We start from the raw sequence: 24,320 nt of genomic DNA on the forward strand, positions 1-24,320 counted from the left end.
ATTATAGACTTCTGTTTCTGTATAGGCATCCCACATGAATCTAAAAATGTGCATTTAAAGAACATATGTTGGTAGTTGCCAGGTTCTAGATTACAGTTCCAGCAGGTGTCCATATCTCAAAAGTGTAAAAGGTTCATTGTGAAAACTTTCGATTGAATGAGTTATGGAGCAATTTTATGGCATACAGTGGATTTCCCAATCAAATGGCAAGTATCAGAAGAGATGTGTTGATAGACTACTTCTTCGAAGTGTTTTGACCGTTTGGCACAGGTAATCATAGGCTGGGGGGAGGGAAGAAGAGAAAAAATATTTTCCTTTTTGGGCACTATGTGCCCCCAACATTGCAGGGGCCTAGATGTGTGACTAGTGCAGAGTTCATAGAGAGGGTAGGTTAAGATATTTTAACTTTGAGTTTTAAAAATATGTAAAAGTTTATAGTATTGAGATTGTATTTCCTTGATATGTTACAGAAGGGAAGCGAGTCGTGATTGGTGTCGTAAAGGTCTCTACCTAATCCGATACCTTTGGAAGCCCATTCAGAAGCGTTACTGGGCTCAATATCAGTAATGAGCTTAGAGTTGAGCAATAATGATGTCTATCTGTTTTTATAAATGGGTGTTGCAAAACACCTATCAAGGCTTCTTAGTGCATGAGCCATATCAGAAATAATACGTTCAGAGTGTATTGGTGTGAATTTCGACATTGTGACAAGAGAGGCTGTATTAAAAGGAGAGCACAGTTCTCGCTCAATATATATATCCACGGTGGAGTATTGGGGCAATCTGGAAGCTAAAAATGCTGTATGATATAGTTTCCAGTTCGGAAGATTACAACCCTGTAAAGTGAGCGTTTTCCTGAGAGAATTTTAGGAGATCTGTGCCCTCTTGTCACTCCGTAGAAATCTAGAGGTGACTTTGTAAATTTCTTGGAAGAAAGACAAGGAAAGATTCAGAGGGAGCATGGAAAATAGGAAATGAACTGTTGAGGTAATCATCTAAGTGTTATGTTAATGTTAATAATGATTTATAAAGCGCACATACACCGGGTAGTTTCATGGCGCTAAGAAAGGCTCAGAGATTATCAGCAGACAACTTTAGTTATAGGCTTGTGCAAATAGCCGCGTTATAAGGGACTTCCTAAATTGCAATAGGTCAGTGCAGGAGCGGATCTCCAGCGGGAAGGAGTTCCTCAGTCTAGGGGCGAGTGTAGCAAATCTGCGGCCACCCTGTCGTACTCGTTTGAATACGGTGATGGTAATAAGTGAGAGGTGAGCAGAGCGAAGGTTCCGAGAGGGAAGTGTCTGTAGCCTACCACACCAGCAATATATTTGGGTAACCAGGCCAATAAGAGATCTTTCACTTTGTTGATAGTGTGAGATTCAGTAAAAAGTACAATGTCTTTAAAGTCCCTGCAAAACCAAATTCCCAAATATTTTAGATGTGTGAGATGCCATTTAAGGCGCGAGTCACCTACCTCAGAAGCCAGGCAAAGTGGATTTAAGGGGAACACGTCAGTTTTGTCTTTATTGAGGGTATAGCCAGAGACTATTGAAGATTCATGTGTAATGTTAATTATAGAAGGGATTGCCGATTCGACATCTTCAGGGAAGATGAGGACATCGTCTACGTATGCAACCATCTTGAATGTGTGTGCACTGAATTTGAGTCCTTTGCTACCCGGGTCTGCATTAAGAAGCCTAAGTAATTGGTTAATGGATAGAAGAAAGAGTGAGAGGGGACATCCTTATCTCGTTCCTCGGTGGAGGTCAAAAAAGGGGGAGGCTGTGCCAATAATTCTAATATTAGCTTTGGGGTTGGCATAGAGTGCCACGACCCTGTTAATAAAAGGGGTACCGAGGTTATGTGATTCTAGAACCACATTTAAAAAAGGTCAAGACACATTGTCAAATGCCTTCTCTGCGTCAAAAGAAATTGACGCTGTCGGTTCTGGAGAGAGACGAGCTTTCTCTAAGATGTGACAGAAAGTACAAATGTTACCCCTTGCAAGTCTACCTTTGACAAAGCCCGCCTGCTAGTTTTGGAGGAGTTTAGGAATGTGACTTTCCAGTCTATTTACTAGTATTTTGGCACAGAGTTTTTGCCTCCATGTTCAATAAGGAAATAGGGCAATTTTGTTTTAAATCCAAATGATCTTTACCTTTCTTGGGTATGACCACTGTGGTAGCCTCAGTGGCCGTTCCTGAGACCTTACCGGACAAAACGTAATGGTCAAAAATATTTTCAATATACTTTATGAGCGAGGTAAAGATCGTTTAAAAGGCGATGGGATAACCATCAGACCAGGAGCTTTCCCTTAGCAGGTGGCTTTGATTGCTTTGATAATCTCCTCCATTTCAATTGGTTATCCTAAATTCAATTAGTCGTCTTTCCATTCTGTAGACATGGGAAATGAATCAAGAAACGTCTGACAAACCGATTTAACACAGGTCTTTTGCAGGGTATACAGATCTTTATAGAAATCACTAAATACTTCAAGGATCTCCTGGGTGCCAAATTTTTCCGAACCACCCTTATCCATAATATGAGTAATTTACGAAGTATTGGTATTGCCAAATTTGAGCATAGTTGCTAGTGATTTACTAACTCTGTTACGTAACACCAGTTGACGAGATTATTGGCTGTGAACCCCAAGTTAGGCGCTTTTACTGACTATGGAGTTGATTGAGTACTTCAACTGTTTTATGTCTTGGAGGAGAGGGTTGTTGCTATAATGTCTGTATAACTTTTCTTTTAGTTTAATTTAGTCTCCCAGGGATTGAAGGGTTCTATAAATATTGCTATTCTTTTTAGACATGTTTTAATTATTTGACCCCCCCCCCCGGCACATTTGAACGCATCCCACAGTATTATCGGAGAGTCAACCGATTGTTCGTTTTCTCTGAAAAAACAGTTGATCTCACTGTTAAAATCCACAATGTCAGCATAATTGTCTGAAATCTCCGTATTTAAGCACCAGTTTCGGCTCCCTTTTGTTTTTTGTGAGGCTAAGAATAGACAATGATATCACTGCACGATCAGAAGTAACTATTAGGCGGAATATAGTATCCAAAATATTTTTAAGATGGGAGGCGTTGACAAGAAGGTAATCCATGCGAGACAAGCTTGAGTGAGGAGATGCGAAGAATGTGAAATCACTGCCCGTAGGGTTATGAAGTCTTCAGGCATCTAGAAGATTATGTGAAGTGCACATATTAGGCAATTCTTGGTGTGCCCTGGGAGGTCTAAATTTAAACGCTGAGTGTCTATCTACAATAGGGTATAAAGAAAGGTTAAAATCTACTTCTACAATAATTTTAGAGCCATGTGGAATATCTTAATTTATTTTGGTAATTGCATGCCAGAAGGTAGGATCATTTGCATTAGGGACATAAATATTCATAACATATAGTTCCTCCACCCCATTGGTTAATCATGTAAGTAACCATCTTCCACCAGTGTCATGTTCAGCCGCAATTATGGATTGGCCCGACTTCTTAGAGAGAAGAGTGATGACTCAATTTTTCTCTCCACTCACTCTGTCCCCCTCCCTTTTTAATGTCATGGGCCCTAGGCTGTAATAAGGTTCGGGTAGGGGGGATATGCAGCCCCCTTTCCCCCTTTTTTTATGGATTTTGGCCCAGGGATGGGTCCCGGGGCCTAATAAGGCTTGGGCAGGGGGGATCCACACAGCACCCTTCCCTGTTATATTGACTTGCGGTCCTGGCGATGGGGTTCCCTAGCCTAATAAGGCGTGGGGAGAGGGGCTACTCAGCCCCTTCCACTTTTATTATGGGGTTTGGCCCTGATGAATGGGACTGAGGGGGCCTAATAAGGCTTGGGGAGGGTGGCCATGCAATTAAAGTAATATTTAATTATGATATATAAATCCAACCCCGCTGAACACAGCCTTTGAATGTGCTCAGCGGGGGTTGGCTTCAGGACCTGTAACCAACACCTCACATGCAGCCAACCTCACCAAATATTTAAGAGAAACATGGGTACCCCGATATGTGAACCTGGGGTGATATCATGTTTAGGGGAAGAATGGTACTGTTGTGGCCAAAAGGTCCAATAAAAAGTGACCTTGTGGGGGACACTATGGGGTCGATTATGATTGCGGTGAATCCGCATCCTCCGGGCCGGTGGAAGCCACCGCTGGCCCAGAGGATGCGGATTCACCGCCGCAGACCCTGAAAACACCCCCGCCAGATCATGATGGCGGTGGGATCAGCGGCGGACGGCAGGTCCGTCCGCCGCTGATCCGCGGGGTGTTGACCGCAATTTGGTGGCGGTGTCTGCAAGACACCGCCAGCCAAATTACGATGTGTGTGCAAACATGCTTGTTGTCACTTACCTGTGTGAGCACCTGAATACTATTGTCTTGAACATAAATAACAGTCATAAATTGAACTACATGTCCCTCTGTATATTTACCGCTCCCTTGAATTTTTTTAACTAATTGTCTCCAATCCCAACATAGTGTCCCCCACTTGGTCACTTTCTATTGGACCGTTTGGCCACAACAGAACCATTGTTTCCCCTAAACATTAACCTCACCAAAGGCAGCCAACCCCAAACTGCACATAACCTTTGGCTGTGCGCGGCGGGGATTTGGGCATAGGCCCTGGCGACCCCACCCCCCAGGGCCTTTTTATTACAGGGTAAGGGGGATACACGACACACCTTTCCCAAGACTCTTTAGGCCCTGGGAACCCCATCCCCCTGGGTATTGCATATAAGTTAAAAGGGGAGGGGGACCACCTTCCAGAGCCTTGTAAGACTCTGGGGACCCTATCCCTCAGGGCCACTTATTTAAATAAAAGGGGGGCACACTGCCCCTTCCCTGAGCCTTGTTAGACTTTGGGGACCTCATCCCCCAAGGCCATTTGCAAAAATAAAGGGGAGAGGGCCCTCCATCTAAGCCATTATTAGCTCCCGCCCCCCTCCCCAGTACCACTTATTTAAATAAAGCGGTGGGGTACTGCACCCCCTTCCCAAGCTTTGGGCCTTGGGGGACCCAATCCCTCAGGGATGGGGTGCACGTCCAGCCTCCCAAAGCCTCTTTATGCCCCTTTATGCCCCGAGGACCCCATCTACCAGGGCTGTGCATTTTTATAAGGAAACCGTTATAGACCCCCGGGACCCCAACCCATGGGGCCCACATTTGTAAAAGGTGGGTGTCTTGCTGCCCACCCAAGGCACCCACCATACTCTCATTGGGGGCCACGGAGGGAGCGCTAAGGCCCCGCAGCCCCAGCCAGTTTCCCGCATGTAGCAGGAGCCAGCATTGCTCCCACCCTCAGGGACTACTAATGCTGCTTCCTACGGGTGGGAGGAATATTTTGATCTGCCTTTGGAGGCTCGGGAGGGGGCACCTGGACTCCCACCCCATTGCAACAAATTTCAGGTGTGGTCCCCAGGGCCTCTGGGGGCTCAGGGAGGGGGGCAGCACAGACCCCCTCTCCTTTATGAATACAGCCCCCAGGGTGGCTTACCCGGGGCATAAGCTTTATAAATGCTGCCTGCCCAACATTTTTTCCTTTTTTGATCCAACTGGATTACTGCTTTTATTAATTTTTAACTTCAGGGCAGGGGACTAAGTCCCAGAGTCCCGTAATGGCTGCTAGCAACATTTTTCTCATGTTGCTGGTAGCCAATCAGAGCGTTCACTCCTGCTGAAGTCTGACTTCAACAGGAGCGAGATGGCCCAAGGATAATAAAGCTCCCTGGGCCAATCAGAATGCTCTATTTTTAAATTGGCGCTCACTCTCGCGGACCCAACCGTCCAGTTATATAATTATACTTGTCCTTTCATTTCTCAAAACCTACTGAACGGATTTACATCAAATCACAAAAAGCACAATGTGTGGACCAAAATCTAGCTTCCTGTTGAATTTGTGTAATTCCATTCAGTAGTTTTTTGGGTAATATATATATTTATATTACAAATAACAGTAAAGCTACATTTAATGTGCAGTAGTGGTAAAATGTGGTTAGGGATATTTTAGGGTTCATGGCTGGGTAGTGGTAAAGGGTGGTAAGAGACATTTTAGGGTTATACGATGGGTAGTGGGAAACAATGGTAAGGGTAATTTTAGGGTTAAGGGATGGTAAAGTAAATGTTAGGTTTTACTGATGGGTAGTGGAAAAGGTCTATATGGGTAATGTTATGTGTACATATATATGTGTGTGTATATATATATATTTTATTTTTTTTCACTGAAAAAAAATTGTTACAAGGACATTATAGTTGGGAAATAGACTTAAAAAAAAGTAGAAATTCACAAAAGAAAACCAAAGGTTGCAGGGACATTACAGTTCGGTTCCGAGTTTACACACACAAAACCATATAAATTCAGCAGTTATAGTTACCTCAAGTCACTATAACTTGTGCCCTAAGGTAACTATAACTTGCGTCCCACCATGCACAGTTTTCTCATCAATAATTTCCCTGCAAATGTTGAATGATATTATCAATGATGTCATAGAAAACTTAATGAGTGATATGTGAAATAATTAGCAGTGCATGGTGAGGGCGCAAGTTATAATTCCCTTAGGGCACAAGTTATAGTTACTTGAGATAACTGCATGGGTGTGTGATTGGGTGTATGGGTGTATGAGTCGTTGTTTGGGGGTGTGAGAGAGTGTGTGAGTGGGTCTATGAGTGGGTGTATTGTTTTTTAATTGTAATCTGGACCCGCGGATCTGTCACGGATTCACATGGGGGGCGTGGGAGTGTCTGTATGGGTTTAGGAGTGGGTGTGGGAGTGCCTTTGTGGGTCTGTGAGTGGATGTGTGAATGGTTCTACAGGTCTGTGATTCGATGTATCAGTGACTGTTTTGGTGTGTGAGAGGGTTTGTGAGTGATTATGGGTGTGTGTGTGGGTGTATGGATGTGTGAGTGGTTGTGTGGGAGTGTAAAAAAGTGATAGTGAGTCTGTGAGTGGGTGCATTTAAAAACAATTGGAATCTGGATTCACGGATTTGTTGCATATTAAGACAGGGTCTGTGTTGAATGTCGCCATTAGATCAGCACCCACCCAAAGAAACTCAGTTTTGGGCATTTTCTAGGCCATGCGGGGGTCCCTCACCTACCCCCTAGATCAGTCCCATGGGGTCATAATACCTCTATCCTCAGCCCTATATCCTATTTCTAATTTACCCCCTCCGCGAACCTTGTCCCGATTGACAAGTTGGCAGGCACTTTTCTCTCAGTTTTTGGCCACCGCCGTGGTTCTGCGTCTCTAGATATACATGCAAGATTTTTTTCTTTAATAACTCTAAAACTACCTAACAGATTTACACATAATTACAACAACCATTCTTTTAGGACCAAGATGCAGCTTTCTGCCAAATTTGGTGTAATTTCGTTTAGCGGTTCAGACTGTAGTTGTGACTAAAACTCCTATGGGTAATTGCATGGAGAAAACATGATTTGGGATCCCCCCCCCCCTCGACCCCCACCCCACTTTTCTCTGCCCTCATTTCACGAAACTTTCTGGACTGCAGCTGAAATGAATATTCTGTATAGATTCGTCAAACTGTGCCAAAGTTATTAGCATAGTGAGGTCTGTTATGGACTTACTCACTTACACATTTTATTCTCCTGGACTTGAAAACAAATATTGAAATACCTTGTTTTATGAATGCATGTATATATAATGTAATATGTGATGATTTTTGGACAGTCATCTTAGTAAATCTGTTGTGAACTGTTGCCTGTCATTCTTCCACTCCAACACTGAAGCCAGTGTCAGATATTTTAGCACCCTCATACCCAGTGTACCCTTTCTCTCTAACAACCTTTATTACTTGTCTTCTCTTAGCAGAGTGTGTGTGCTCTCAGAGCATTAGGATCATTGAGTAAGTTTCTTAAAAATGTTCTATGAATATTTCCAGGGGAAGTTTGTGTCGCTTCAGGCTAATCATCTTCACTTTAGTCCTTCTTAGCTTTCTCTTAACATCTTAATTCATTTTGTATTGGTCTTTATTTCTGCCTCATTTTTGTTCACCTTAACTTTCGGAGTATCAATTGAATCTTCTATGGCTGCAGCTCTCTAAGAAGCTTCCTTCATTCCAAATTACTTGCATATTATCTATCTTTAAAGTCAAAGGGCCCAATTCACGAAGGTACTTACGTGTAGTAAAGTTACAAGTTCAGAGTCTCCACACTCATGGCGGAATCTGCGCACTCGGGGTCAAATCTCTGCACGACGGACTCTCTGCAGTCCGCTGTGCGGAGATCCTACACAAATGAGGTGACTCCCTCATGAGTGTGGAGACTCTTCACATGTAACTTTACTACATGTAAGTGCCTTCATGAATTGGGCCCAGGTGTCTATTGAAAGGGAGACAACGAGAAAGTTTCATCGAGTATAGATTATTATTTGTAAGTAGTTGTATCAGCACTACAGTACAATTTTACAGAAGGTAACCATAACATACAAGTGTGCACTGAACGTGCTAGTGACGGTGAACGGCGCAGTGACAAAGGAGTGAGAAAACAGTGAATGGCGAAAAACAAATAAAGCAAGTAATTGTGTGGTCATTGATACAAATCAGATATATACAAAGTAGGTATTTTGATTTGGACTGAATTGACCACATTACGCCACGGTTTGCACTGAAAACTCAACGGCGTTTCGACCTGTTCAATTCCAGGTCATCATCAGTACAATGGTTAATGATTTCAATATAGTGCTGTACAGAGAGGAGAGAGGGAAAAGGAAAAATGAGAATTGAGGCCCTGGAGACAAGTAAATGATAGTGGTAGATGATAGATGAACCGGTAGGGGACAAAAAAACTACCCGAGATGGTAATACTGCATCAATCAAGACGTCAGTGGGGGATGCCCAGAAGGCACCGGGATAGTAGGGGGTCCGATTTGTCCAAATACACCTTGTCCTCAGACAAAATCTCACTCCTCAGCAAGGGCATTTCCTTTGTCCCCGCCGATCGCTGTAACTTCTTCAAGTTACAAGAGGGTTTACTTCTGTTTTTTAGGTGCATCCGCCTTAAACAATTTGTTTCTGACAAGCCTGATACCAACAGACCATTTTTAGGTCTCGGCTTAGTGAGGCGCGAAGCGCGTTCTCGCCAGAGAACTATAGCAATCGTTTCAGCCGACAAACCTGACAAGAGCTGGCCACGCGCCCAGCATTGTGAATGGGAGAGGGAGCGACAAGAGCTGGCCACGTGCGGATTTGGTCGCGCGCACGCTCACGGCGACGGCATCTCCGCCACGCGTCGATGACTGCTCTCTTCCTCAGCAGCCTTTGCCTGGCTACATCTCCAGCACCTGATGTGCCGCACCGCTGAACACAGCCTTTGAATGTGCTCAGCGGGGGTTGGCTGCAGGACCTGTAACCAACACCTCACATGCAGCCAACCTCTCCAAATATTTAAGAGAAACATGGGTACCCCGATATGTGAACCTGGGGTGATATCATGTTTAGGGGAAGAATGGTACTGTTGTGGCCAAAACGTCCAATAGAAAGTGACCTTGTGGGGGACACTATGGGGTCGATTATGATTGCGGAGAATCCGCATCCTCCGGGCCGGTGGAAGCCACCGCCGGCCCGGAGGATGCGGATTCACCGCTGCGGACCCTGAAAACACCCCCCGCCAGATCATGATGGCGGTGGGATCAGCGGCGGACGGCAGGTCCGTCCGCCGCTGATCCGCGGGGTGTTGACCGCAATTTGGTGGCGGTGTCTGCAAGACACCGCCAGCCAAATTACGATGTGTGTGCAAACATGCTTGTTGTCACTTACCTGTGTGAGCACCTGAATACTATTGTCTTGAACATAAATAACAGTCATAAATTGAACTACATGTCCCTCTGTATATTTACCGCTCCCTTGAATTTTTTTAACTAATTGTCTCCAATCCCAACATAGTGTCCCCCACTTGGTCACTTTCTATTGGACCGTTTGGCCACAACAGAACCATTGTTTCCCCTAAACATTAACCTCACCAAAGGCAGCCAACCCCACACTGCACATAACGTTTGGCTGTGTGCGGCGGGGATTTGGGCATAGGCCCTGGCGACCCCACCCCCGAGGGCTTTTTTATTACAGGGTAAGGGGGATACACGACACACCTTTCCCAAGACTCTTTGGGCCCAGGGGACCCCATCCCCCTGGGTATTGCATATAAGTTAAAAGGGGAGGGGGACCAAATTCCAGAGCCTTGTAAGACTCTGGGGACCCTATCCCTCAGGGCCAGTTATTTAAATAAAAGTGGGGCACACTGCCCCTTCCCTGAGCCTTGTTAGACTTTGGGAACCTCATCCCCCAAGGCCATTTGCAAAAATAAAGGGGAGAGGGCCCCTCCATCTAAGCCATTATTAGCTCCCGCCCCCCTCCCCAGGACCACTTATTTAAATTAAGCGGTGGGGTACTGCACCCCCTTCCCAAGCTTTGGGCCTTGGGGACCCAATCCCTCAGGGCAATACAAATATCTAAAAAAGGGGATGGGGTGCACGTCCAGCCTCCCAAAGCCTCTTTATGCCCTGAGGACCCCATCTACCAGGGCTGTGCATTTATATAAGGAAACCGTTATAGACACCCGGGACCCCAACCCATGGGGCCCACATTTGTAAAAGGTGGGTGTCTTGCTGCCCACCCAAGGCACCCACCATACTCTCATTGGGGGCCACGGAGGGAGCGCTAAGGCCCCGCAGCCCCAGCCAGTTTCCCACATGTAGCAGGAGCCAGCATTGCTCCCGCCCTCAGGGAGCAGCTACTAATGCTGCTTCCTACGGGTGGGAGGAATATTTTGATCTGCCTTTGGAGGCTCGGGAGGGGGCACCTGGACTCCCACCCCATTGAAACAAATTTCAGGTGTGGTCCCCAGGGCCTCTGGGGGCTCAGGGAGGGGGGCAGCACAGACCCCCTCTCCTTTATGAATACAGCCCCCAGGGTGGCTTACCCGGGGCATAAGCTTTATAAATGCTGCCTGCCCAACATTTTTTTCCTTTTTTGATCCAACTGGATTACTGCTTTTATTAATTTTTAACTTCAGGACAGGGGACTAAGTCCCAGAGTCCTGTAATGGTTGCTAGCAACATTTTTCTCATGTTGCTGGTAGCCAATCAGAGCGTTTACTCCTGCTGAAGTCTGACTCCAACAGGAGCGAGATGGCCCAAGTATAATAAAGCTCCCTGGGCCAATCAGAATGCTCTATTTTTAAATTGGCGCTCACTCTCACGGACCCAACCGTCCAGATATATAATTATACTTGTCCTTTCATTTCTCAAAACTTACTGAACGGATTTACATCAAATCACAAAAAGCACAATCTGTGGACCAAAATCTAGCTTTCTGTTGAATTTGTGTAATTCCATTCAGTCGTTTTTTGGGTAATATATATATTTATATTACAAATAACAGTAAAGCTACATTTAATGTGCAGTAGTGGTAAAATGTGGTTAGGGATATTTTAGGGTTCAGGGCTGGGTAGTGGTAAAGGGTGGTAAGAGACATTTTAGGGTTATACGATGGTTAGTGGGAAACAATGGTAAGGGTAATTTTAGGGTTAAGGGATGGTAAAGTAAATGTTAGGTTTTACTGATGGGTAGTGGAAAAGGGCTGTATGGGTAATGTTATGTGTATATATATATATGTGTGTGTGTCTGTGTATATATATATATATATATATATATATATATATATATATTTTATTTTTTATCACTGAAAAAAAATTGTTACAGGGACCTTATAGTTGGGAAATAGACTTAAAAAAAGGTAGAAATTCACAAAAGAAAACCAAAGGTTACAGGGACATTACAGTTCGGTTTAGAGTTTACACACACAAAACCATAGAAATTCAGCAGTTATAGTTACCTCAAGTCACTATAACTTGTGCCCTAAAGTAACTATAACTCGCGTCCCACCATGCACAGTTTTCTCATCAATAATTTCACTGCAAATGTTGAATGATATTATCAATGATGTCATAAAAAACTTAATGAGTGATATTTGAAATAATTAGCAGTGCATGGTGAGGGCGCAAGTTATAACTCCCTTAGGGCACAAGTTATAGTTACTTGAGATAACTGCATGGGTGTGTGATTGGGTGTATGGGTGTATGAGTCGTTGTTTGGGGGTGTGAGAGAGTGTGTGAGTGGGTCTATGAGTGGGTGTATTGTTTTTTAATTGTAATCTGGACCCGCGGATCTGTCACGGATTCACATGGGGGGGCGTGGGAGTGTCTGTATGGGTTTAGGAGTGGGTGTGGGAGTGCCTTTGTGGGTCTGTGAGTGGATGTGTGAATGGTTCTACAGGTCTGTGAGTCGATGTATCAGTGACTGTTTTGGTGTGTGAGAGGGTTTGTGAGTGATTATGGGTGTGTGTGTGGGTGTATGGATGTGTGAGTGGTTGTGTGGGAGTGTAAAAAAGTGATAGTGAGTCTGTGAGTGGGTGCATTTAAAAAAATAATTTGAATCTGGATTCACGGATTTGTTGCATAATAACACAGGGTCTGTGTTGAGTGCCGCCATTGGATCAGCACCCACCCAAAGAAACTCAGTTTTGGGCATTTTCTAGGCCATGCGGGGGTCCCTCACATACCCCCTAGATCAGTCCCATGGGGTCATAATACCGCTATCCTCAGCCCTATATCCTATTTCTAATTTACCCCCTCCGCGAACCTTGTCCCGATTGACAAGTTGGCAGGCACTTTTCTTTCAGTTTTTGGCCACCGCCGTGGTTCTGCGTCTCTAGATATACATGCAAGATTTTTTTCTTTAATAACTCTAAAACAACCTAACAGATTTACTCATAATTACAACAACCATTCTTTGAGGACCAAGATGCAGCTTTCTTCCAAATTTGGTGTAATTTCGTTTAGCGGTTCAGACTTTAGTTGTGACTAAAACTCCTATGGGTAATTGCATGGAGAAAACATGATTTGGGACCCCCCCCACCCCCCTCGACCCCCACCCCCACTTTTCTCTGCCCTCATTTCACGAAACTTTCTGGACTGCAGCTGAAATGAATATTTTGTATAGATTCGTCAAACTGTGCCAAAGTTATTAGCATAGTGAGGTCTGTTATGGACTTACTCACTTACACATTTTATTCTCCTGGACTTGAAAACAAATATTGGAATACCTTGTTTTATGAATGCATGCATATATAATGTAATATGTGATGATTTTTGGACAGTTATCTTAGTAAATCTGTTGTGAACTGTTGCCTGTCATTCTTCCACTCCAACACTGAAGCCAGTGTCAGATATTTTAGCACCCTCATACCCAGTGTACCCTTTCTCTCTATCAACCTTTATTACTTGTCTTCTCTTAGCAGAGTGTGTGTGCTCTCAGAGCATTAGGATCATTGAGTAAGTTTCTTAAAAACGTTCTATGATATTTCCAGGGGAAGTTTGTGTCGCTTCAGGCTAATCATCTTCACTTCAGTCCTTCTTACCTTTCTCTTAACATCTTAATTCATTTTGTATTGGTCTTTATTTCTGCCTCATTTTTGTTCACCTTAACTTTCGAAGTATCAATTGAATCTTCTATGGCTGCAGCTCTCTAAGAAGCTTCCTTCATTCCAAATTACTTGCATATTATCTATCTTTAAAGTCAAAGGGCCCAATTCACGAAGGTACTTACGTGTAGTAAAGTTACAAGTTCAGAGTCTCCACACTCATGGCGGAATCTGCGCACTCGGGGTCAAATCTCTGCACGACGTACTCTCTGCAGTCCGCTGTGCGGAGATCCCTACACAAATGAGGTGACTCCCTCATGAGTGTGGAGACTCTTCACATGTAACTTTACTACATGTAAGTGCCTTCATGAATTGGGCCCAGGTGTCTATTGAAAGGGAAAAAGGAATTATAGCAAACAATTTTTGAAAAAATGCCAAGACCTCTCATGCACATACTCGTGTGTATAGCTACGACATTCACACATTCTTATATATCTATAATCACAAAGAGATGTATATTTTTTGTTTTTTAAGAATATTTTATTTTTATTTTATAACAGTAGTTGTCTGAGTATTTTTAGTGTCCTCTATAGGCTCTTTGGATAGATAATTCCAGTATAAAAAATTAGTATTTCATTTGATCAAGGTATACACAATTACAAAAAAACTTGAAAAATATAGAAACACATATCACATAAACCAACAAAGACAAATCGGTCAGTAGTCTATTGTAGTGGGCAAAAGCGGTGAGTATTGGCACTACGCGCGTTTCGGCATTCTGCCTTCATCAGGTGACCGTCATTCACGTGTATACTGTACAGGACAACAAAAACTTATATTAGATAATACGTTATCGCTATGTAGATAGTAGAAAGGTTCGTTTGGAGATCCTCATAGAATAATGCGTCGTTTTAAAAGATGGTTATACTGGGAATATAAAATTATGGGACCCAGTCTATAGTCCAGATGCTTGTTCCGATGTACTTTATTTCCCCTTTCTGTATTCTCTTTCCCAGAAGACCTATGCTCAGAGGTCCCCGAGTTGGAACATTATCTTATCTTAGATGTACTGAGAATCTTGAAAACGTCATGATTGGGAGACCGGTGGTTTGGTTCTTGAACCACCGGCACGTCGAGGGGAGATCTGGCCAAAGCATACTACCCGGCAACACGAAGCACGGGGTATTCATCACAACTAATTGATGCACGTCATCTTCTATTTAAAATACGGCGAAACTATCCTTCTTCATCTTCAATAAGAAACAGAAGAGACAACAAACTAGATTTGCCGGTCTCCCAATCATGACGTTTTCAAGATTCTCAGTACATCTAAGATAAGATAATGTTCCAACTCGGGGACCTCTGAGCATAGGTCTTCTGGGAAAGAGAATACAGAAAGGGGAAATAAAGTACATCGGAACAAGCATCTGGACTATAGACTGGGTCCCATAATTTTATATTCCCAGTATAACCATCTTTTAAAACGACGCATTATTCTATGAGGATCTCCAAACGAACCTTTCTACTATCTACATAGCGATAACGTATTATCTAATATAAGTTTTTGTTGTCCTGTACAGTATACACGTGAATGACGGTCACCTGATGAAGGCAGAATGCCGAAACGCGCGTAGTGCCAATACTCACCGCTTTTGCCCACTACAATAGACTACTGACCGATTTGTCTTTGTTGGTTTATGTGATATGTGTTTCTATATTTTTCAAGTTTTTTTGTAATTGTGTATACCTTGATCAAATGAAATACTAATTTTTTATACTGGAATTATCTATCCAAAGAGCCTATAGAGGACACTAAAAATACTCAGACAACTACTGTTATAAAATAAAAATAAAATATTCTTAAAAAACAAAAAATATACATCTCTTTGTGATTATAGATATATAAGAATGTGTGAATGTCGTAGCTATACACACGAGTATGTGCATGAGAGGTCTTGGCATTTTTTCAAAAATTGTTTGCTATAATTCCTTTTTCAAAACTGCTTTTGCCCTACCTATAGCAAATCTATTTTCGCGTAGGGGTCCCCTGTTTTTCAAAATATATGTCTATTGAAAGGGAGACAACGAGAAAGTTTCATCGAGTATAGATTATTATTTGTAAGTAGTTGTATCAGCACTACAGTACAATTTTACAGAAGGTAACCATAACATACAAGTGTGCACTGAACTTGCTAGTGTCGGTGAACGGCGCAGTGACAAAGGAGTGAGAAAACAGTGAATGGCGAAAAACAAATAAAGCAAGTAATTGTGTGGTCATTGATACAAATCAGATATATACAAAGTAGGTATTTTGATTTGGACTGAATTGACCACATTACGCCACGGTTTGCACTGAAAACTCAACGACGTTTCGACCTGTTCAATTCCAGGTCATCATCAGTACAATGGTTAATGATTTCAATATAGTGCTGTACAGAGAGGAGAGAGGGAAAAGGAAAAATGAGAATTGAGGCCCTGGAGACAAGTAAATGATTGTGGTAGATGATAGATGAACCGGTAGGGGACTACAAAACTACCTGAGATGGTAATACTGCATCAATCAAGACGTCAGTGGGGGATGCCCAGAAGGCACCGGGATAGTAGGGGGTCCGATTTGTCCAAATACACCTTGTCCTCAGACAAAATCTCACTCCTCAGCAAGGGCATTTCCTTTGTCCCCGCTGATCGCTGTAACTTCTTCAAGTTACAAGAGGATTTACTTCTGTTTTTTAGGTGCATCCGCCTTAAACAATTTGTTTCTGACAAGCCTGATACCAACAGACCATTTTTAGGTCTCGGCTTAGAGACGCGCGAAGCGCGTTCTCGCCAGAGAACTATAGCAATCGTTTCAGCCGACAAACCTGACAAGAGCTGGCCACGCGCCCAGCATTGTGAATGGGAGAGGGAGCGACAAGAGCTGGCCACGTGCGGATTTGGTCGCGCGCACGCTCACGGCGACGGCGTCTCCGCCACGCGCCTATGACTGCTCTCTTCCTCAGCAGCCTTTGCCTGGCTACATCTCCCGCACCTGATGTGCCGCACCGCCCTTTATGCCCTCTGAAGTCCTGAAGTGAGCCCCGTGCGTGAGGTGCATCAGAGCTGTGTGAATAATAACAGCTGTGAGCCCGTGCCTAAGGTGCATCATCAGAGCTGTGTGAATGATAACTGCGTCGGCCCCGTGCGTGAGGTGCATCATCAGAGCTGTGTGAATAATAACAGCTGTGAGCCCGTGCCTAAGGTGCATCATCAGAGCTGTGTGAATAATAACAGCTGTGAGCCCGTGCCTGAGGTGCATCATCAGACCTGTGTAATAATAACTGCGTCAGCCCCGTGCGTGAGGTGCATCATCAGAGCTGTGTGAATAACAACTGTGAGCCTGTGCGTGAGGTGCATCATCAGAGCTGTGTGAATAATAACAGCTGTGTGCCCGTGCCTAAGGTGCACCATCAGAGCTGTGTGAATAATAACTGCGTCAGCCCTGTGCGTGAGGTGCATCATCCACATTGCTCAGGTCACCCAAATTCCTGCACTCTCTACCACACTGCTTTCAAAAACAGCATACTCTTGCACACACTCTCACTGCTCACTAATTCAAAGTTTGCTAAAAATTTTATGCAACGCATTGTCATACACAATGCCAATAACTCAAACTTTAATGCTGCGAGACCTATTGCATTGTAAATGCTTGTTCATTTTCTTCGTGAAATAGTTTGTCCAGGCTTCCTACTCAATCGCTGCTTAGGACAGAAGTGTACATCTAAACTCTGACATTTCTAACAAAGAAGGATTCTTTATTTGAATAACTACATGAGACTGTTTCAGAGAAAGCACATCTTCCTGAAGAAGGCTATGAAGCTACACCAACTCACATTTATCACAGTTTGATGAAGAGGGTGTACCAACTAAAACTTTATTCCTTGATAACCTCTCCACATATAGTGGTTTCATACAGATTTCAATGGTTGAACTATAGAACCATTTCAGCAGGGAGCTATAATGATAAGTTATTTTATTACTAGGTCAGGTCAGCCAAGAAACTTAAACCTCAAGGATGTCCTTACACATTTTTGGAGATGTATGCCCCTCTGGTTTCTGGAAAACGTTCAATGTGGATGGACAAGAATAAGTTGTCATAATGTGTGTTCTAGAAAATGACGATAAGCTGACTGATAACTTGCTAGCAACTGACAATCATGAGCTGACTGGAAAGGTAAATTACTAAATGAGGAGCTAACCAGAGTTGTCAATGACAATCTAACTGTGAACTGGCAGTTAAAAAATTGCACAGTCAGCAGTATTCTTTTTTCAAGGTTTGTTTTTATTTTCAAAAATATAACACAATAAAAAGAACAACCATTGTTACAGACTCCTCAATAGGACAATATATAAATCCATGTTTCTGCTAAATAAAGATCCATCTATCTCTACAGAAGTCTGGATCATTGCGTAACATAGGAGAACCATATAACATTGTGGTTGACTGTGTCCACATACCAGGTTCGATATAGTGTAACCTCAATCTGTTTCCAGCCATGCCCCCCATATTTTGTCAAATTTCCGTGGACACACCCTTGCATATAAACCATGAGTCACAGTATAATTACAATGAACCTGGCAATATGGAGGTAACTTTCTCAATATTTTTTTGTTGTAAATCTAGTGTGTTCCCTTACCTCTCAACCTCTTCTGTCAGGGTTCTTCAGAAACTATGCATTTTGCCACGATAACCATACTGAACTGCATTACAATATTTCCAGTGTTCATTTTCTAAAAAAAATACGTTCTTCATTTTTTGTTTTGGATATCTGTTTTCCAGATATTTTTAGCAAGTAACCCATATAAAGCGAAGTCCTCAAATGCTCTACCTCACAAGCTTTCTCTATGTCTCTTAAAGTAGAAGGTTCTTGGTGATGTTGACCACCGTGATAGTTTAGTTGTTCTGTATTTTTCTTTATCTGTTAATATCATTGCAGTCTCTACAAACCAAACAAAAAGCTCTCCTGAAACAACTTGACTGCTTGGACCAAGAATGTGAGGAACTGAGAACTACCATGAGCGAGGTAGAGGAGGAAAAGACCCAGTTGGAGGAGCAGCTGAGCATGGCAGAAACAAGCAAGCTGCAGGCTGAAACCCAACTAAAGCAACAACGGGTGAGTGCACACATTCATGAATGGAGCTTCATGTGATTATTCACAGATAGCTACTGGAACAAGCTATTTGTGTCCAAGATCATCTAGAGACAGTGTGAAAAATCCTTTTAAACTGGGCAGTGGGTGAGGATGCAGCTAGGTTCTGGGGAAAGATCGCTTTTAAGAGATTTCCTACCATCAAGTCTCTATTGTGTGTAAACCAGTTATCGACACAATTACTGTAATAGTTTCTAATCAGTCTTAGATTTCCTTTTATCGACAAAGTCCTTTTCCTGAATCATAATAATATAACATTCCTGAATCATACTAATGTTTTAATGCATGTGTCTCTAAAATATGTACTTAATGTTCACAAGATAATAAACCGAACATTGCATTGCATCAATTAATGAGATCAATGTTAGCATGAAAGATAGTTGTAGAGTACATTTATGAAACAACCTTTGAAATGTGATGATGTTGAAAGACATTGAAAACGTAGTTTACAGCTGTTGGCATGCATCGCTCCTAGGACATATTAATCCAAGTTTTACTCAGGCGATAACCATATACAGAGTTGCCAGTCCCACAAATCTGACCCCTCAGCACTTCATTTCTTGTGTAGCCTTTTTCCGTCCACTTCTCCCGTTGCTGTGTAGTCGATAGGCGGTCATTCAGATAAGATTGTAATGGGGAGCAGACATCTTCTGGCCTTGCCATGGGTAGCACGATTGAGGACCATAGGTCAGTGTTGTTGTCACAGTATGTCAGGACTCTAATCCATTCTTGTGTTGTGGGTAATTGGCCCCTCCCTCAGTTGAGTGCCATCTGTCTTTTTACCTCAAAAACGCTATGCCAGTGAACTTGTGTATCTTGCTGTGATCTCTGTCATGATAGACAATTTCTGAAATATTTGTGATCAGTAGTTAGATATTGCTGCACACTTCGGGACTAAATATATAAAGTTTGAATTTCTTATGCCAAGTGTAAAGTGAGTCTGCTGGGAGATCACATTATTATAACCTCTGTGGTTTCTGTGTAGAAATTTCAAGTGTATTTGTCCATGCTTTTCATTTCAGGGAATCCTCCCCTATTTGAGCACAACAATATGACCACTGTTTATCCGAAAGGGGGTCAACCAAGTCAGCCTCCCAAGCTTCCTTCACTTGTAGTTCCTCCTTCAAACTATGGGGCAGAGAAAGCATGTAGGGCAACCAAATTACCACTATTTATGGTAGTAATTAGATATGTGAGGGGAGCACTTGTTGAAGTTCAAGAGAATATAATGAAAGGGTTTGTGCATTGCCACTTGCAGGTAAATATTTAGCAAAATGTCTAGGTGTTGGCAATTTTGTTATCTCTAATATTCTGTGGTGTTGTAAAATTATTGGTTGGTTAAAGTTCTCCCATGGGACAAAGTCCCATCTTACTAGATGGAACTGTCCTTTGAGCTCTAGTGTAGGTGGATGTTGTGGATTACCTGCCAGTGGGCCCTCTGGGGAATAGAGCGGATCATTTTATGTTCTTTCCCATAGTTTCTTCCAAAGTCCATCAAGCACATTTAACTGGATCAGCCTCTCTAGGGCAGCTATTATAGCACCACAATTGTACTGATTTGAGACTATACAGTATTAATATGTCCTCTTCAACTATTAGATGTGGAGTGAAGGGAAGTGGATGAAACCAGTGGTGTGCATATTGTACTTCTACACAATAACTATATACCTTAAGGTCCAGTATGGCCATGCTCCCCTTTATATGATAATGGGAGGATTACCTTTTTAATACAGGGCTATTTTGTGTCCCAAGCAAACCCAATCATAAGTGACCTAAGTGTCTTTAGGTAGTTTTGTGTGAGTGGGAAAGGAATGCTAATAAACAGAGAGAGATAACGTGACAGCAGCACAATCTTCATCATGGCGATCCTCCCAACCATTGACATTGATCATTTTGTCAGTTAAACCGCCATATGTTGGCCCATATTTATCTCTAACGACTAAGGATAGGTCTCAGTTCATTTGCATGCCTAAGTGCCAGACTGTTAGTTGGTTATTAGGCAAGCAGTGTGTGAATTACAGCTTTTATTGTGCCAGTGAGACTCTGAGACAAGGAAATAAATCGTTGCCCCTGTTGATGTGTGTTGAGCTGAGGGCCCGAACCATGCACCAGACATTCTCTATCATGGGATTTACTTCCAACTAAGACATCATTTTAATAGAGAATAAACCAGTGTATTTACAGACACATTCTAAATGTGAGCAAGCTTCTGGGGAAGCTTGTTTTACCGGGCAGTGAAGCTCTGGATAGACCTCTGCCAGGAAAAGCAGGATATCCATTGCAGGGTAAAACAGGGTTAAATTGTATATCCACCGCAAGAAACGCAATTCATTATCAAGTACAATATACGAAATTCTGACTAAAGTGCCACAGACTGTTGCATGTAAGTTATAGGTGAGTGAAGCCCATTCCTATGAAGCTTTTTTCTAAAACACATTTCTACATGTTTTCCAAGATGAATTACTCTAACCAGATTGTCAAAATCAATCCTGTGAACACATCCTATGTCAAAAATACATTATCAAGTCCCTTTCTACACAAATAACATAAATATTTTCTCGCATATTACTTTTATATTATTTTGTCAGGGTTGTGGGGGAGCCCAATACTTATTTATCCTCCTCTCCTTCTGCTACTTGTGCCCCCATTTTCACTCTTCTCATGTTGCTCCCATTTTTTTCCTACTCCCTTTCCACTTCTCCTACTCCTTCTGTGTTTGCCTCTCTTTTGGAGAGCCTTCAAACACCTACCTGTGCCCTAACTCTTCAATAGACCTCTATTCCATAACCCTAAACTCCCCACTTCCTCATTTCCTTGGTTTATGTACTTTTCCCTCTCTTGATTTCTTTGTTTTTCCTGATCAGCATACCCTAATGCTGCACACACTGCAACTCACTCTTGTCTCCCTTTCTCTTTCCATGCCTTTCTTTCTTTCCTCTTTCCATCCACATGGCATCTGCCCCACACATTTATAGGATGCCTTTCTTTCAGTTGCCGACAATACAGGTGTTTTCTGACAAATTGTTATAGCCATACACACTACTGTCCTTAAAAGGACAGACTGCCTAAATGCAGAACAAGTGTGTGTGATTCCAAATGACTTCTTGTCCAATAGTCAAGCATGTCTCCTCTGGTCTAAGTTATATGAAATTCTGCATTTTTCTAGCATCACATTCTAGACTTCCCACGTCAGCACTCTTAAGAGTATTTAGAAGAACAATGGCTCCAGAGAACAGGAGCCTACGATGACCAAGTTGTGTTAACTAAGGAGGCTCTTCTGTCGCTGGTAAGGTGGTGCTAGAAGAAGAACATGATGGAGGGAGACCCTTTCCCTGTCATTTGGTAGTGATAAACTCCTCGATGTAGGGATGGGAACTTCTGATGTGCGACCACATTGCTAAGGGGAAGTGATCAGACAAAGTACAGACATACTGCATATACATGTTGGAGTGAAGGATGGTCCCTCTTACCCTCAAATCCTTCCTGCCCATGATCTCCAATTCCATCCTTTTACAGAAGGTGAGGATGGTCACGATTATTACCTTAACAAAGAGGGGGTGTGGGCTACATTCAGGATTATTTTATTTTGTTATTTTAGAGTTCCTATATTGCTCTGCTCACCATCACTAAATATCCTTCTAGCAGTTCTCTCAAAGGAAGCTCTGGCTTCTGAAACAGAACACTTAGATCAGAGCAGTTCCCCTGCCAGGTATTCACAGTCTTAATGGGAAGGCACTTCGTAGAGGAGAATAAATGGATGTGGATGGATGAAGTGCTGGTCACTTTCACGGTATAGGGTTTTCCAGATCTTGATGTGTTTACTGTAGAAGGAAACACAGTATAACAAGACTACGCATCCAGGTATCTAGGGATCTTCTTCATAAGGAATACCGTTTTGAAAGAACGGTGAATTACATTTTACTTTGAATATCTTCTGATTCCTTTCCTGCCCAAAGTGACTAGGGAACTGGAACACTTCAAACAATGAACCACATCGCTCTTGATTATCTTTGGTAATCTGTCTATTCATACACAGAGGAAGTTTTCTGCACACACCCATTTACTTTTTAAGGATGTGAGACAAGATCCTGCATCCCAGCTAATCACTGTCCGCCAATCTCTTGAGTATTTTGATTATGGCCACCTGAATCTTTGAAATAATGGCATGACTATCTTGTAAGAAGCAAAGCCTCCTTTCACAAGATATTGATATGCTTTCACATTGAAGAGGTACTGCATCTGATTTCTGGAGAGGAACTTTCACTGGGAAACTTGCCAGGAAAATTCAGTACCGCCTGATTATCTCAAACCGGATAGATCTGGCCTTCAACTATCTTTTAGACAAGAACATTTGACTACCATTACAGCATATCACAAATGTCCTTTTAAGTTATTTCCTTACTAATTCTATGATTAAGGATTACCTGGATAATGGTAAGAAAGTTTTCTCCCAGTCAGGAGAGCAAAGATATGATTATGTCTCAGAAGCTAAGAGAGAGTCGCATTGAGTTACCCAACTGATAATGTTTATGACTCTTCGTATTTTACATTAGGTCTTCCATTAGACTGTCCCTAAGATCATCATGGATAAGTTTATCTATAATCCCCAATCTATTAAGCAGCTTGTTTATCCTTCAAGAATTGCTCTTCAGGCATGGCAGGCAGTGAGTACAGGGGTGCATCCCTTCCTGCTATTATCTATTGTGTCTGAGAACATCTTCATCAACAGTTGTATCAGATGTTTGAATACCTTGTATTATGGGAGGATCTCATAATTCTTCTCTTTTAATGTGTGATTTATTTTCTTTCTGTCATATCTGATTTCTTGATTTTCCAGTGGTCCTAGCACAATGAGGCCATTTAGTGACCATTTTGACACTATGCAAGTCTTCATTTAATTTAATTTCTTTTTCATTTCACAACTGGAAGTCACTACTGGAATGGTGCAAATTATGCTTTCTATGACAAACAGTGCTACTGTGATACTCTCGGAGTTTGAAGAAAAAAACTGAATAACATTAGTAACAATGACTCGGACAATAAATAGTCCTTACACACCATTTTTTTAGTGAACCGCTACAAAGAAGTAGACAACAGAGAAATAGCACTGGCAAATTATCTTCACCCTTACAATAACCTAAAACAATAATCTATGATAACAGACATACATGCCAAAATTATCCAAGAAGGGAATAGCTTTAGCTATTAAATGTGCACTGAACCAAAACCATGATCTAAGCCTAAATTCCTTATCCTACAGGTATAATAATGCTTGCGAAACTCCGTAAATGGTCTGAGATGGTGCATATACTTTATTTCTTTCATGGAGAACAGGTTGCAGTAACAGGTGTCAGTCAAACCACTACTCCATAGCCCACTGGATTCTGCCGTCCAGGTTTACCTCTCACCCTCTGTAGGAGAGTGGGGTCTGCAATCCTATGGTCACGCCAGATTTTTGCTTTTTGCTTCACTGGTTTACGACTTTCCCTGGCTGTGGGCCTGATAATCAGACCCACAGCCTAGCTGTTCTCTCTCTAAATTGACATCCATGTACTTTAGGTGCATTTACCAATTGATACTGGGCCACCTTATCAGTCCCTGTACCCAGGGCGTAGGTGTACCCAGGGCCTACCAGGGGCTGAAGCATGTATTATGCCACCCCTGGCTTGCCATCTAAATCTGACACAACTGGCTGCACGAC

The 24,320-nt window shown here is 42.6% G+C and overlaps 1 protein-coding gene across 1 annotated transcript in view; it reads left to right on the forward strand.

The window, feature by feature from the left end:
- The window catches only part of LOC144792295 (coiled-coil domain-containing protein 157-like), a 218,081-nt gene that overhangs the window by 98,631 nt on the left and 95,130 nt on the right, over positions 1–24,320 (forward strand). Inside the window, exon 5 of the mRNA XM_078667242.1 lies at positions 18,407–18,583. Coding sequence (XP_078523368.1) covers positions 18,407–18,583 — 177 coding nt within the window. The remainder of the gene's footprint in view (positions 1–18,406; positions 18,584–24,320) is intronic.

The sequence above is a fragment of the Lissotriton helveticus genome, chromosome 11, assembly GCF_964261635.1.
Source record: "Lissotriton helveticus chromosome 11, aLisHel1.1, whole genome shotgun sequence".
Taxonomy (NCBI): Eukaryota; Metazoa; Chordata; class Amphibia; order Caudata; family Salamandridae; genus Lissotriton; species Lissotriton helveticus.